The sequence below is a fragment of the Oryzias latipes genome, chromosome 19, assembly GCF_002234675.1.
Source record: "Oryzias latipes chromosome 19, ASM223467v1".
NCBI lineage: Eukaryota > Metazoa > Chordata > Actinopteri > Beloniformes > Adrianichthyidae > Oryzias > Oryzias latipes.
The window spans coordinates 1,206,372-1,219,811 of record NC_019877.2 but is presented as its reverse complement, the minus strand read 5'-3'; the positions used below and the strand labels follow the sequence as shown (position 1 = coordinate 1,219,811).

Here is a 13,440-nt window from a genome sequence, read left to right as displayed (position 1 = left end):
GAGAAAGTTTTGATAGCAAAAATATTTATTGTAACTTCGTATAGAAATTTCAGTTTAACCAGGATTGCACATCACAGGGAAGTCATCGTCACGGTGGCAGGAACAACAGCACCACATCAACACAGACATGCACTCGGCCTTCAGCGCTCTGGAACATGAATCCGACAGAGAGCCCAACCTCAACGGGACTTCACTTGACACAAAACAGATGTCAGGAATACAGGAGAATATAAAACTTTCTTCAGACACGATGAGGTGGTTTCCTGGTCCTAGAAATCTGACACATGCTTCGCGTTGCTGGGGAACCTTTTCAGGTTTTGTCTATTTTTACACGTGGTTCCACAAACACACAGATGGTGGTTGGGTTTGTTAATCTACTCTTTTTTTCTCAGCTTTACCACAAAGAAAACAGGTTTTACTCATAACATGCTGCACCGTAAAAGCAACTGCCATGAGATGATCTTTCATTAAACCCAGCAGCATTTAAAAATCCTTTCCCATAACAGACACATTTGCTGGACAGGACTTACTCAGTTCAGTCTGATTGTGTTTCCACAAACTCCTTGCTCTCATCTCCTTATCAGTACACATGGTGCAACACTTTGGATTCGTTTTTAGGCCTAAAGTGCTCTTACATAACTGCAGGCAGACCTTTCTCCAGTCACATTCATAAATTACATATTTGGGCACAAGATTTGAAACCTGGTCTGTTACCATTTACCTCATGTCCTGCCCTCTGCTTCAACTTCCTGGCCCATCTCTTCAAAATAAAGCTCACAAAATCCAACAGCAGCAGTTCGAGCAAGATGTGACAGAATTTTTTAACAGATGGGTTAAATAATCTGACTCTTCCATGACCCCATCGCTGATTATCTCAAAAACACAATTTTTGGCAGCTTTTAAACATTTTCTCTCACTGGGTGGCAACCAGGTCAAGACTTAGAAATGCACAGAATTGGTATTGCATACATGTATGTCACATATTAGTCTTTTCACATAATTCTGATTCTATGACGTGTTTTTCTTTGGACTGTGACAGCTTTGGACAATTTTGGAATGTTATTTTTATAAATTTTTGAATTTTTCTTAAATTGGTTTTTAGTTTCCTCTTGGGGGGAAACACTTCTACGCCCCGACTGAACCAATCAGTTCAAAGGGTAACAACAAGGTGGCTGGTTTTGCAATAATATCCATTCACCAACGGCATTTTAGAAATAAAAATGTTGCATCCAATATTAGACAACTTCTTTAACTTGTGTATTAAATTTACCCCATTTTTCCAAGGAGTCTTTGCAAAAAGAAAACAACCTCTAACACAGATTTACTTTGATTTTAAGATAAAATTGCTTTTAAAATTATTTTTGTGTTTGCTTTACTTTTAGCCGTCACACGATGAAGTCTTAGGGCCACCACAAAAAAAAAGTTAAATAAAGTGAAAAGATTACGAGAATTACGTTATAAAGTTATGAGAAGAAGCTATATTTTATGAGAATGAAATACTTTCATAAACTCTAAATTGAAAATTTATGAGATTACAGAAATAAATATTTTGGGCAAAATCCTGCTTACTAAGAACAATAGCAACAAAAACACAAATAAGGGACCAATATTGTGTTTAGGTGTGAGAGATGTAGAGCTTACTTTAAATTCAAGAGAAAAGTATGTAAAATTTACAATTATTTTTGTCTCTGTCAAACAGTGAGCAATCAAAGACTCATACGACGAACATAAAATCCTAAAATCACGAGAAAAAAGTCAAAGGTTTATGAGAAAAGAGTTGTAAAATTTTGAGAAAATAGCTGTAATTTTATTAGAATAAAGATGAAAAGAACATTACGAACAAAAAGTCAAAAGTTTATGAATAAAAAATAGTAAGCTCTTGAGAATAAAGGTGTAATTTTGTGAGATTTAAATTGTAAAACTATAAGAAAAAGTTGTAAATTTACAAGAATCAATTTATAGAACAATGAGAAAGAAGTCACAATCTTATTAAATTGCAGCAGTAAAACTGAAAAAGTTGTAATTTTATGAGAAAAGAGTTCTACAAGAAAAAATCTTATGCTGTTTTAATAATAAACTTGGTAAAGTAAGCTTCTATCCACATTAGGTGTCAACTAAATCCATCAATCCATTTCTGGCGACACCATAAGGTTTCAGTTTATCATAGGTATCCATGTCCCATGATGCATTTGGACCTCTGCAAGTATAATGCAGAAAACGATTTGCTGTCGGTAAACCGCTCTTTGTGGGTCAAGAAACTTAATCACCAGACTCAGCGTCTCCTGAGAAACCACTAAACCCTCTGAATTAATCGTTGATGAAACCAACGATATCCCTGCAGCCGTCCAACTACAACTTTGTCTTTTTCCTCCAGAAAAGACATGATTCCCCCCAAATTTATGTGACAGTTTTTCTTATCATGACTTTAATCTCATAAATATTCAATTAATAACTAATGAAATGATAAATTTAGTCTCATAAAATGTAAACATTTTTTCCCTCATAATTAAACAACTTTATTCTTGTAAATTGTTGAGCTTATTGTCATTCATTTATTTAGTTTCATGGTGGCCCTAACACTCACATGGCTAACTGTTATTACATTTATTTTCCAATATTTATGGACACTAATTCAGTTCTATGAATGAGACTTCCCCACCATTATGAAAAACTGAGAAGGAAATGTTTTGATTTTAGAGCGGATTTCTTTCCAGCCTACCTACAAACCCAACAGAAAAAAGTCTGGAGGTTTTTTTTGCAGGAAGCAGCATTTATAACAAAAAGAAAATCTTACACTGGAAATGTTACTGTTTCAGCTTCAGAACTGGTGTAAAAGTTTGACTTTAACCCCAAGCTGCTTCAGTCAACGAAGGCACAAATGTCAAATTAGACCTTAAAGAGACACAATTCATCAGATGATGTGACTTTAAAGACAAATTCTGGTGGACCTGAAGCCTTTCCCTATAAATGCAGGACAGTTACAGCTCAAAAATATCAGATAAAATGTGGATTGAGGAAAATGGTTGAGTAAATATAAAGAAACCTGGAGATTATTCTACAATTTGAAGAAGCAGTCACCTCAGAAATCCCCTGCTTGGTGCACAAACTTACCAAATGTCTCCTTTGACTTTTGTCGTTCAGATTTGTTTGAAACAAAAGATCTCTAAGGACATTTCTATGGTTATTGTACAAAAACAGAAATAAATTGTTAGGAAAGAGAGCTAAAGTCGGAAAAGAAAGTTTTTGCAGAACTATTGTTCAAGAGCACTTTAGAAAATCAGAATTGATTCATAGAAATAAGAGGCATGCACGTTAAATCAGGACAATATTCTATCAGTTTCTGTTAAAAAAAATGGCACAATCTTTCATTTTATGTCAGATGTGGTTTTTTAAAAAGTTCAAATGGTTTTGTTCTTTTTTCTGCCAGATTCTGCCAGAATCCTCAAAACTCTTCCAGAATCTGACCGTTAGCATTGGTCTTTGAGTTGTTTACTCCTTTGTTTTTTTCTTCTCATTAATCTCATATCGTTCCCCTAAACAATAATCTGGATAAAGTTTGAAGTGAACGTCTCTGGGAGGTTCATGGTTTGCAGGAAGAACGGGTCTCGTATTGGAGGCCTTTGTTTTTCTCGCTGGCGGATTAAAGTGCTCTCAGTTGGACTCAGACACATTCAAAGTCTTTATCAAGGAAGGCAGAAAACTAGTTCATGGTGAGAGGATGATGGTAGAAGAACAGCAGGAGGATGATGGGCTCACTGTTCAGACGATGTGGAAGGAAGTCCTGTTTCCTCACAGGGTCTCCTGTTTGCTGAGCAGGACCTCCAGCAAGCGCAGTTTTGCTTTCAGCTGCTTGTATTCATGGTACTCCTCCTTCATTGGACTTCGGTCCTCCTTCTGGCAGATCCTGTCAGAGAGGAGAGCCGCATCAGTCTCTTGAACTCATCGTGGGATCGATGGTACAGCGGTTGACTCACCGTCCGGTCTGACGGAAGAACTCGTCCTCAAACTCCTTGAGAACTTTGCGCCTGGACTTCTTCTCTGCTCGGGTCTCCCGCAGACACTCCAGCAGCTGAGACCTTCATAAGGTCCATCCAGAGAGAAGCAGGTGAGACAACACAGTTGGTACAAAACCACCTTTCTGAGAACTAGTTCAGTTCTGACCCGAGCTTCTACCAACTGACTGGCTTCAGAAGTCTTTCGAAGTGTTTTGATGTTTTCATGGTAACCAGTTTTCAAACTAACATAGAGACCCATTCAGAGTACAAACTATGTCTGAAAGAGAACGCTAAAGGAACCAATGCTGAAAGAATCTACTTAACTTTAAAAACAAAAACAGTTTCAAAAACCCTATAAGTTTTCAGAAGCCTTAATCACAAGCACCTGTACGGGTGCTGCAGGTTTTGGATTGTCCAGGTCCGTGGTCACGGAAAGGAGCCGCTACATCTTCAGGGGAGTGCAGTTCTGTCTGGTTGCGTTGGCCACCTCAATGGATAGCATGAAAATGAAGCGTGCCATTGAGATGCATGTGGTACAGTGAGTGTATCGTGAAGTATTTGTGAAGCTCATGGATGTTACACTGACTTTTGACCAACTGTTGAGGCTGACGTACAGTGAGAGTACTGGCTCCTTACTAACTGTGCAAATGCTATACACAAGGAGTGTGCATGTGATCCCCAAGTGTTTGTAGGACGACTGTTGAAAGTCCACACAAGCTACACTCTAATTTCCTCATTTCTAACAGACAGGCTGCAGCACGGAGCACGCACGTGTCACATGATCAGCCCTAACGGACTACCTATGCAGTCTGCAGGATGATTTGGGGGGGTTAAAGGGGAAAAACACGTACGACACACCTGTGTCTCACCTACTTCCTCCCCTGTTACATGTTGTATTGTTGTTCACTACAACCTGTTGCCTGCAGCATGAACGTAGAAAAAATGTGCATGAACATTTTCTTTCTACGGGTTCACAGATCGGTCAACCACCTTGATATTTCGTCCAGGTTACCCGTGTGTCCCCTACAGGTTTTACCATTGTTCACCCACAGATACCTCATGTCCATGTGGGGAACTTTATGACTAAGGCTTTGGGACAGTCAGTGGTTCTGGGTCTACAGGAACAAGTTCAGTTCTTCTTGTTTTTTTGCAGAACTTTGCTACAGAGTTTTGGTTGACTGTCTCTAAACTAAGACAAAACATATATAAAGTAGTTAAAAAGACAAAAATTAAAGCAGTTTTTGTAACAGAATCTTTTGTCTTGTCTTGTTTCCGTTTGTCTCTGGCATCTTATTGACGTGTGAACTCTGAATAAAAGTTTATGAACTTTTCTGACTTATTACAAGATGTTAACATTTCACACGATGAACCATCACACCGTTTATGTATCCTCCGGAAACACCACCGGAAGATGGAACAGCAGCAACATTTTTCTGACCTGATTCTCATCGTTTTGAGGGCTAAAATGGGGGATGGGGTTGAAAGCAGGTGTTTTCTGCCCGGCACAGGTGCAGTGAGGTGTGGGCGCACCTGGACGCTTCGTGCAGCTTCGCTGTAGTAACAGCAGCTTGTCTCCGTACAGCTTTTACTTCATCGATTGGAGACACGAAGGCCGGGTCGCTGTCTCGATCGCTGTCCTCTTCACCGGCTGCCGACCGAGACACTTTGCTGGGGGGTGGGACAGGAAGCTCATCCCCCAGGGGGGAGCTTGTGGAGTCTTCGTCAGAACCGTCCTCTTCCTCCTGAGAAACAGGAAAAACTAGTGACCCCCGTGTGAAGGATAATTGTTAAAGACTCTGTCGGCTCGTGGAGTTGAAGAAAAGGATCTTCCAATAAAAATGAGCTTCACAGTTTTCTGCACACTAAACCAGCACGTGGTTATTTCCTGTCACTGAGTTGGATGCGTTTGATTGGAGGTTTGTTCTTACGATGGTGCTGAAAATGGGGCTGACACACAGCAAGCGTTTGATCATCTGGTAGCGGTCGTACAGAGGCTTCACCAGGTTTTTCTCCCGTTTGGTTCCCTGAAAGACAAACAACGTTTATTTAAGGTAGAATTTTGAACGGCGCCCCCTGTTGTTTGAATGTTGAATCTCATGCTCACTGACTAGAACATTTACAAAGTCTAGAACAGCTTTTGTCTGGTTAAAACATTTTCATTTCTACCACCGATGTCTGATTTTTACAGATACATTTGGTTTAGTAGTCAAGATCCTATTATTTTGTCAAGTATCGATTCCCTCTGTAACCATGAGGGGGCAGCATACGACTCAGCTGAGTGAGAGAGGTGGTTCTGGAATGAAGGTACTGTTCGTTGTTCTGGATTTGTCCTGTGCTACAACAAAAGCCATTGGTTCTGCTCACCGGTCGACCATGCAGACTCTCAAAGTACAGCAGACACTTCTGCAGCGTGATCTTCTCCAGCACCATCTGAGCCTGCGTCATCTCCTGCAGCACAAACGGGACGCGGAGGATTGGCCTTCAGCTGGGTTTGTGTCTGTCAGACTGAAATGGACGTCGCTCACCTTCATGTTGTCGGGCAGACCCAGAGACTGCCTCTTCTCTTTCAGCCGTCTGAACAGAGACTCCACCGTTTCCTCCAGAGTGGGAGGGTGTTCTGCCGCGCCTCGCTGGCCGAACCTACGAGTTCATTTGACGTTAGAGGTGTGAAACTCACATACTCCTTTTGTTTACATCCATTATGAGACAGATCCATGTTCTGGGTCAGAAGTCTCAACAAAGATGCACAGACCTCACACTCATGGTGGACACTCTTCTAGAAGGACTGGAGTCCCTCTGGGATCGGGTAAGACTTATCACCTCTCCTGCCTGTCCGGAGTCGATCCCGGGGCCTTCCTTGAGGGATTAGTTCTATTCTATTCTATTCTATTCTATTTGTTGGACATTCACCTAGTTTATTTGTTTGATGTCCAAATGACATATACTGTGTCCTCTTGACCTTCTTTCCTTCCAGATGACAGAGCTTCAATCCCTCAAGTCTCGAGGTTGTGTCACACAGCCATCACACAGATTTTGCGCATTTTCCACATCTGAAATGTCTTTGGTGATACACGGCTGATGTACATAATTCAAAAGTGCTTCTTGCGTTCACCATTCGTCCACGTGCACAGATGTCCACGGGGGTTTCGGCCGACAGGTTTTTATAAGAATTCGGTTTTGGGCTGTTAAGAATTTTTGGTTGGTTGAGAGTCCGTAGTTCATACGCTATCATTATTATTTGGCTTTTTTTTGCTAGATGCATACACAAATTTGTGGCTTTTTACAACCGTTCCATGTGGGTCTGATAGATTTGTCACGCATGAACCACTGATGTGTAACTTTTATATCACGTTCAAATTATGTAATTGTCACACAAATCACTAATGAATTGCATATAAACAGAGCTATAGTCACACACGCTTCATGTTCTACCTTGATTTGCGTGTTCTTTGCGTGGTTTACTTCCGTAGTTTTAACATCTGTGAAAGTTTTACGTAAAGACCAAAACCTTTCTCACTTTTTCCTCGTAGATTCACGTATGACCCGTTTTCGTGGGAGTGACACGGCCTTAAGGGGGCTCCAGCCCCCTTGAGGCTCATACGCCCACCTCAACTGTCGTCATGAGAATGGAACATGCCATTGTCGTGCGTGTGGTAGGTGTATCGTGAAGTATTTGTGAGAGTAAAGGAAGTTCCACACTTCACATTCCACACTTCACTTTTGACAAACGGGTGATGCTGTTGTACGGAGAAAGATCTTTTCTATGAACTGAACTGTGGAGAAACATCTCACCTGCCGCCGTCGGCTGTTTCCTCCTCAGATGGCTCGAACACCGACTGCCTGAGTCTCAGCTCTGCAGAGGAAACATCATCAGACGTGACACAGACGTCCACCATGACTAAAGCCACAGCAGCAGAGGTCCTACTCACCTTTCAGCTGCTTACGGGACTTTGCCAGTTCACTCATCACTCTGACCATCTCCGGGTTGGAGTATTTGTCGTTGTAGGACGGCTGAAACCCAGAGACACAAGCATTCAGGATGAGAGAAAACCTTAAACGGTCACGTTCTGCTGTTGATTGTTATCGGCTAATTCCATTTTTGAAAAATAGCTTGAGGTGTTTTTGGTAAAAACCAAACAGGTTTGAAGCCGTTGTTAGCAGGTTTGGGTTTTCTGTGACGTTGTGGATTCACCTTGTAGTTCATCTCTTGCTCAAACTGATCCTCGAACCTGCGAACCCTCCTCTTCAGGCTCTGGATATGTTTGGTGAGGAAGGGGATGGAGGCGGGGCACTCCTCCTCTCCTTCAGTCCTGTCCGCTCGACCCCGACACCTGAAGGAAATGCAGCCGTCAGCACCGACCTGCTTCCAAACCTGACCGGATCCAGCAAAAACGGAACTTGGATCTGTTTCCTGCTCTGACGCCCTTTAAGGCGTCTTCATTTTCACGCCTCAGAAGAAGTTTCAGACAGATTTATTCTGTAAAACCAGAATAGATCTGGAAAGATCAAAGGGATTGACGGGAACGTTTTGTTTTGGTAAATATTTGCAGCACATGAAGTGAAGTGAAGCGGCACTCCGACCCAAAGTGGGTCACAAACACATTCTGACCCTCTGGCTGCTGCTCCGAAAATAGACGGAGATGAAGAGGACGTTCAGATTACCGAAGAGGCATTAATGCAGCCACAACATCCGGGCCAGAGTCACGGAGTTATGAGTTATGGAGCTGCAGTAAACAACAACAGAGAACCCCGAGTCCAGACCCACAACAAGCTCCTGGTGCAGGCTGGACCCATCTGGTTCAGAGTTTCAGGGTTGGTTTGAGCCAAAACACCAACTCCTAATCCAGATCTGCATCAGAACCATCGACTGAATCTGAGAACTGGACCGAGTGAGTGTGGACCCGCCCCCACAATGAAGGTTTACTTCCAGCTCCATCAAATCAAATCAATTCAGGCGCCATTTTTTCACAAAACGGACACCGCCATGTTGGAGCCAGAAAGATTCAGAACCAGAAACTGGACCCGGAAATGCTCAAGACCATCAAATCCAACCGAGGCGGTTCACATCTGAGTCTGAACCGGAGAAACAACAGTTCCTGTCATCCAGTTGGATGTTTCCTGATGTGAATTTGTCTTTCTAGAACCCGGGTCATGGACAGAACCAGCACCTCCAAAAGCTGTTTTCTGTTTCTCTGGACCGGCAGGACGACCTCCAACCGACAAACAGGCACAAAAACAACAGACAAACAAACAAGTGGGCGGAGCTTACTGGATGTACTGCTGGCTACAGGGGGGGGACGGAGCTGCGTCTGGGTCGGAGTTGAACCTCAGGCTGTGGCTGGAGCAGCGGGGGGAGGGCAGGGGGCTGGAGAGTCCTGACAGCAGCTGGAGGAGGGCTCCTCCTCCATCCTCGGAAACGTCCCCCCCTCCCCAGTCGCCTCCGGGGTTGCTCCTTTGTGGGGAGAGGTGAGGGCTGGGGGGCAGAACTCCATCAGGGGTCAGGGGCTGCTGGCCGGGGTGGATGGGGGTCAGGGGCTGATGCCGGGGGGACTGCGGAGGTCTGGAGAGGACGGTCAGCAGCTCTGCAGACACACAGGAGATCTCGGTCACGCCTCCTGCACATGCTCAGTCCGCGCCACGCTTCAGAACCACAAACAGAACATTAGCCTGAGTACTGCGTCCTGCAGCAGATGAGTCAGCGCTGTGAGGTTCTGTTGGGTCAGAGTGACTGGGTCACTGCTGACCTCCAGAACCAAAGCTCCTCCTGGATTCCTCTGTGGGGGAGAAAAAACTGAAAGATCTGAATGAAGCTGTCACTGCAGATCCACCTCTGCAGAACCACACACACACACACACACACACACACACACACCCACACACACACATTCATGCACACCCACAAACACAGATACATTCTCACGCCAACCAGCACACATGATCAGAGGAAACAGCTGGTGGTGTGCACATACACCCACACACATGCACACATACACACATTCAGAGAAAAGTGCATGTGCCACACACATTTATGTAAAATCATGGGCAAATACACACACGTGCACACACACACCCACATACAAACACCAAAACATGCTCACACCATTGCCCACACAAACATACAAGCACACACATTCATGCACACATCTCTATGCACATGCACAAACACACGTAAACACACTTACATGTACTCGTTCATTTACAGACGCTTTTGAACACTCACACACTCTAATGTACACACACACCTAGACGCTGACGTGCACACACATGTTCTCACACCTATACGCTGACGTGCACACACACACACACACACACACACACCCATACGCTGACATGCACACACACACATACACACACCTAGATGCTGACATGCACACACCCCCATTCGCTGACATGCACACATACACACACGTATACAAACCCTCCATATGCTGACATACACACACATACGCTGACGTGCTAACGCCCCCATTCGCTGACATGCTAACACATGCATACACACCCCCCTTGACGCTGACGTGCACACACACACACACACACCCTTTACGCTGACTTGCACACACACACCTCATGTGGAAAAAGCTGATTTGCCAGAAAGAATGCAGCAGATCAGACGGTAACAGAGTCACATGACTCTTTCCTTCTCAATGAGAAACACGCAGCACCTGATGGAGGAGGGTTAAAGCTGTGGACATGCGGGTGTTTTTACCTGGGGGGTTGTTTTCATCTGCAGGGATGCTGTGGCAGACAGCTTTCGTCCTCACCTCCCTCCCCACCAGCTCTGCCGGGGCGCAGAGGCTCTTCTGCTCCTTGCTGCCCAGAGCAGGGGGGCTCTCCTCCGGGGACGGTCCTAGTGAGGACCCCCCCTCCACCTCCAGAGCCTGGAGCTTTAGCAGTGAACTCTGCAGGCAGAAGCAGAACATGCCAGACACACTGATCCGGAGATTATCCAGGTACCACGGGGGAGTCCCAGCACAGGGAGATGGAGGGCAGTGGGATGCTGTTATAGAACACTGACTCCAGATATTATCCAGGACCCACTCTCAGAGGCATCAGAAGACAGTCACGGCCGGAGAGAAGCCACCTCCACCCATTCAAACGATGATCCTGTCAGCCTTTCCTCCATGAATTAGTCTGATCTGATCCTGAAGGAGAAGTCTTGTCAGTTAGCGTTTCCAGAGATTAGTCAGGGTCACTGGAGGAAAGAGTCCCCAGTCTTTCTGTCAGTTTCAAGCTCCGGTCTTTAGCCTGATCCAAAAAGGAACAGATTCATGTCTTCAGCTGACTCCCCGTCTCCTTGTGCAGCATCCGTCCAGGAATTAGTCTGTTCCAGTCAGCCTGAGCTCTGCAGCTGGGAGTGTTTTGAATTTTCACCCTCTGCTTTTGCACGTTCGCTGATGATGATGATGATGCAATGGTCTCCTCCTTCTCTCACCGTCTCTACCAGCGTGCCTACACCTCCCTCGCCCCCCCTCCTTCCCTGCTTGGATTACTCATCCTCGGTCTGGGGAGGGAGAGGAGGCAGGAGGATGATGGGGGATGTTTGTCTCCAGCAGGATGAGCGGGGCGGCCGACAGACCTGTGGGGAGCGTTTCTCTGATCGTGAGGATTTTCCCGCATCAGAGGAGGAGGTCCTTCCTGCTGACATCACTGTGTGCGTTTCTGTCTCATTCATAAAAGCGGAGGAGGAAGAAGAGGAGGAGGAGGAGGAAGAGGAGGAGGGGTACTCAAAGATGCTTTCATTCTTGAAGAAAAGCTGCATTCATAAAAACCAACAGAAGACTTTCTGCTCTTATTTTGTTGATTCTTTTCACATTGGCTGCCATTTGCCCCCCCCTTCCCCTCCCATCCCCAGCAAATACCCCTGGTCTAATACAGTAAAAGCTGCTGATGAAAGTAGTCGTTATGGCTCAAACCAAATGCAGCTTTTTGTTCACATCCATGAACTTTCCACGGTTCTGTTCATGGAGATGTTTGAAGCCCATTGGTGAGCTGAGATCCTGATGGGGGATGGGGGGGGTCTTTCTTCTCAATCATCCCAAAGACCCGGAGGTCAGGGAGAATCCACCCCACAAACAACCCCACATCATGATCCTCCCTCCATGTAACCTCACATCTGGAGCAGTGCAGTCAGACGAATTCAGTTCTCCAGAAAAACCTCCACATGCCGAGTCTTCCATCAGAGTCTTCCATCAGAGGGGGTGGGGGGGGGGGTGTGCTGGATAGTGTAGTGTGTGAGGGGGTAGGGGTGGAGCTGTGGTTGTGTTGTGATCTTTGGGCGCCTGGGCCTGCTCTGGCCTGCGGTGACAAGACTCTGGCTGGGTGGTGGGCGGCTCCTGGGTCCCGGCTCAGTTGTTGGACAGGACAAGTTAAAAGTAAAATAAAAAAATAACATAAAGCTCAACTGAAAGTAAAACAATGAAAGAGCGACATCTAGTGGCCAAAGAAAAATACAACAGGAGGGAAAATTCCCACCATGTTGCACTGACATTTACAAACTAAATAAATTAGCTTTATATACATGTGAAAAGAAAAAAATTGAATAGTTGTCCAGCACTCATTTATTTATTCATTTATGTTATTTTATTTTTTTATAGTTGACCAAACCTTTGGGACCCTCGCTTGCTATGCTCCTCTTCCTATCTGCTCTTTGGGACCGGAGGCTCCTGCATCTTTTCTTTCTTATACCTTCTATATTTCCCAACATCCTTGTCCACATCACCTGAGGACAGGTACACTCATCCTAGCTCAAACAGGATTTTGGTATGCATGCAGGAATGGTATTTGCTTTACATGTTTGCTTGTTTGCTCGTGTATCAGTTTTTTTGTTTGTTAGTGTGTGTCAGTATGCAGGTGGGTGAAGATTTGTTCACCCACCAGATATGTTCTTAGTATTTGAGTGTGTGGGGTACAGTAGCTTTTAGAAGACCCAGAAGCAGGAAGGACTTAAACAAATGGATGACAAATGATGAAGGATGGATTTATTCACAAAATAGCCAAGAAAAAACCCAAGTATGAAGAAGACGTTCCCATGGGGAGAGAATAAGGGAGATAGATGGCTTAAATACACAGCATGTACATGAGATGATTGACCAATTCTTCAGAAGACATGGCCATCCTGCAAAATCCAAAAACCCATTGTCACCAGCTGCATTTCCATTACAAACATTTTCTTAAAATTCTAAAAATGAAAAAAAAAAACTAATTTAGCAATTCCACTGTTTCAGTGAAATCCGATTCATAAATGCAAACCACCTACGTAATAAGTCATTTAAAAACATGGCAAAAGATGTGAATTAACAGCAGATACATTCAAATTTCTGCTTCGGCACTAGCGCTTCTCATCGTCATCTATCACAGACGTTGGCGTCTTCTTCAGGCCATGGAGCACCGAGCTCTTTGCATGTGGGAGGGGCTACAGAAAAATATATTTTGGGAAATGATGGTT

The 13,440-nt window shown here is 44.4% G+C and overlaps 1 protein-coding gene across 1 annotated transcript; it reads right to left on the bottom strand.

Moving 5' to 3' along the window:
- Positions 1 to 4: 4 nt before the first annotated feature.
- On the bottom strand, positions 5 to 12,158 carry LOC105353796 (protein FAM13C). Its single transcript, XM_011473504.3, has 11 exons — positions 10,702 to 12,158; positions 9,265 to 9,577; positions 8,188 to 8,326; positions 7,925 to 8,006; positions 7,788 to 7,848; positions 6,521 to 6,635; positions 6,360 to 6,443; positions 5,924 to 6,019; positions 5,526 to 5,737; positions 3,975 to 4,076; positions 5 to 3,904 (listed from the first exon to the last, which is right to left on the bottom strand). The coding sequence occupies exons 1-11, from the start codon at positions 10,913 to 10,915 to the stop codon at positions 3,790 to 3,792; spliced, it is 1,533 nt and encodes a 510-aa protein (XP_011471806.2). The 5' UTR covers positions 10,916 to 12,158; the 3' UTR covers positions 5 to 3,789.
- Positions 12,159 to 13,440: the final 1,282 nt, after the last annotated feature.

Excerpts from the sequence above, each read along its gene's own strand:
- LOC105353796 (XM_011473504.3), bottom strand. The coding sequence starts at position 10,915 with ATGTTCTGCTTCTGCCTGCAGAGTTCACTGCTAAAGCTCCAGGCTCTG. Across the intron at positions 8,327-9,264 it reads TGTAGCCAGCAGTACATCCA|GTGTCGGGGTCGAGCGGACA; the intron begins GTAAGCTCCGCC and ends CATTTCCTTCAG. Across the intron at positions 4,077-5,525 it reads AAGCTGCACGAAGCGTCCAG|GTCTCAGCTGCTGGAGTGTC; the intron begins GTGCGCCCACAC and ends GACCTTATGAAG.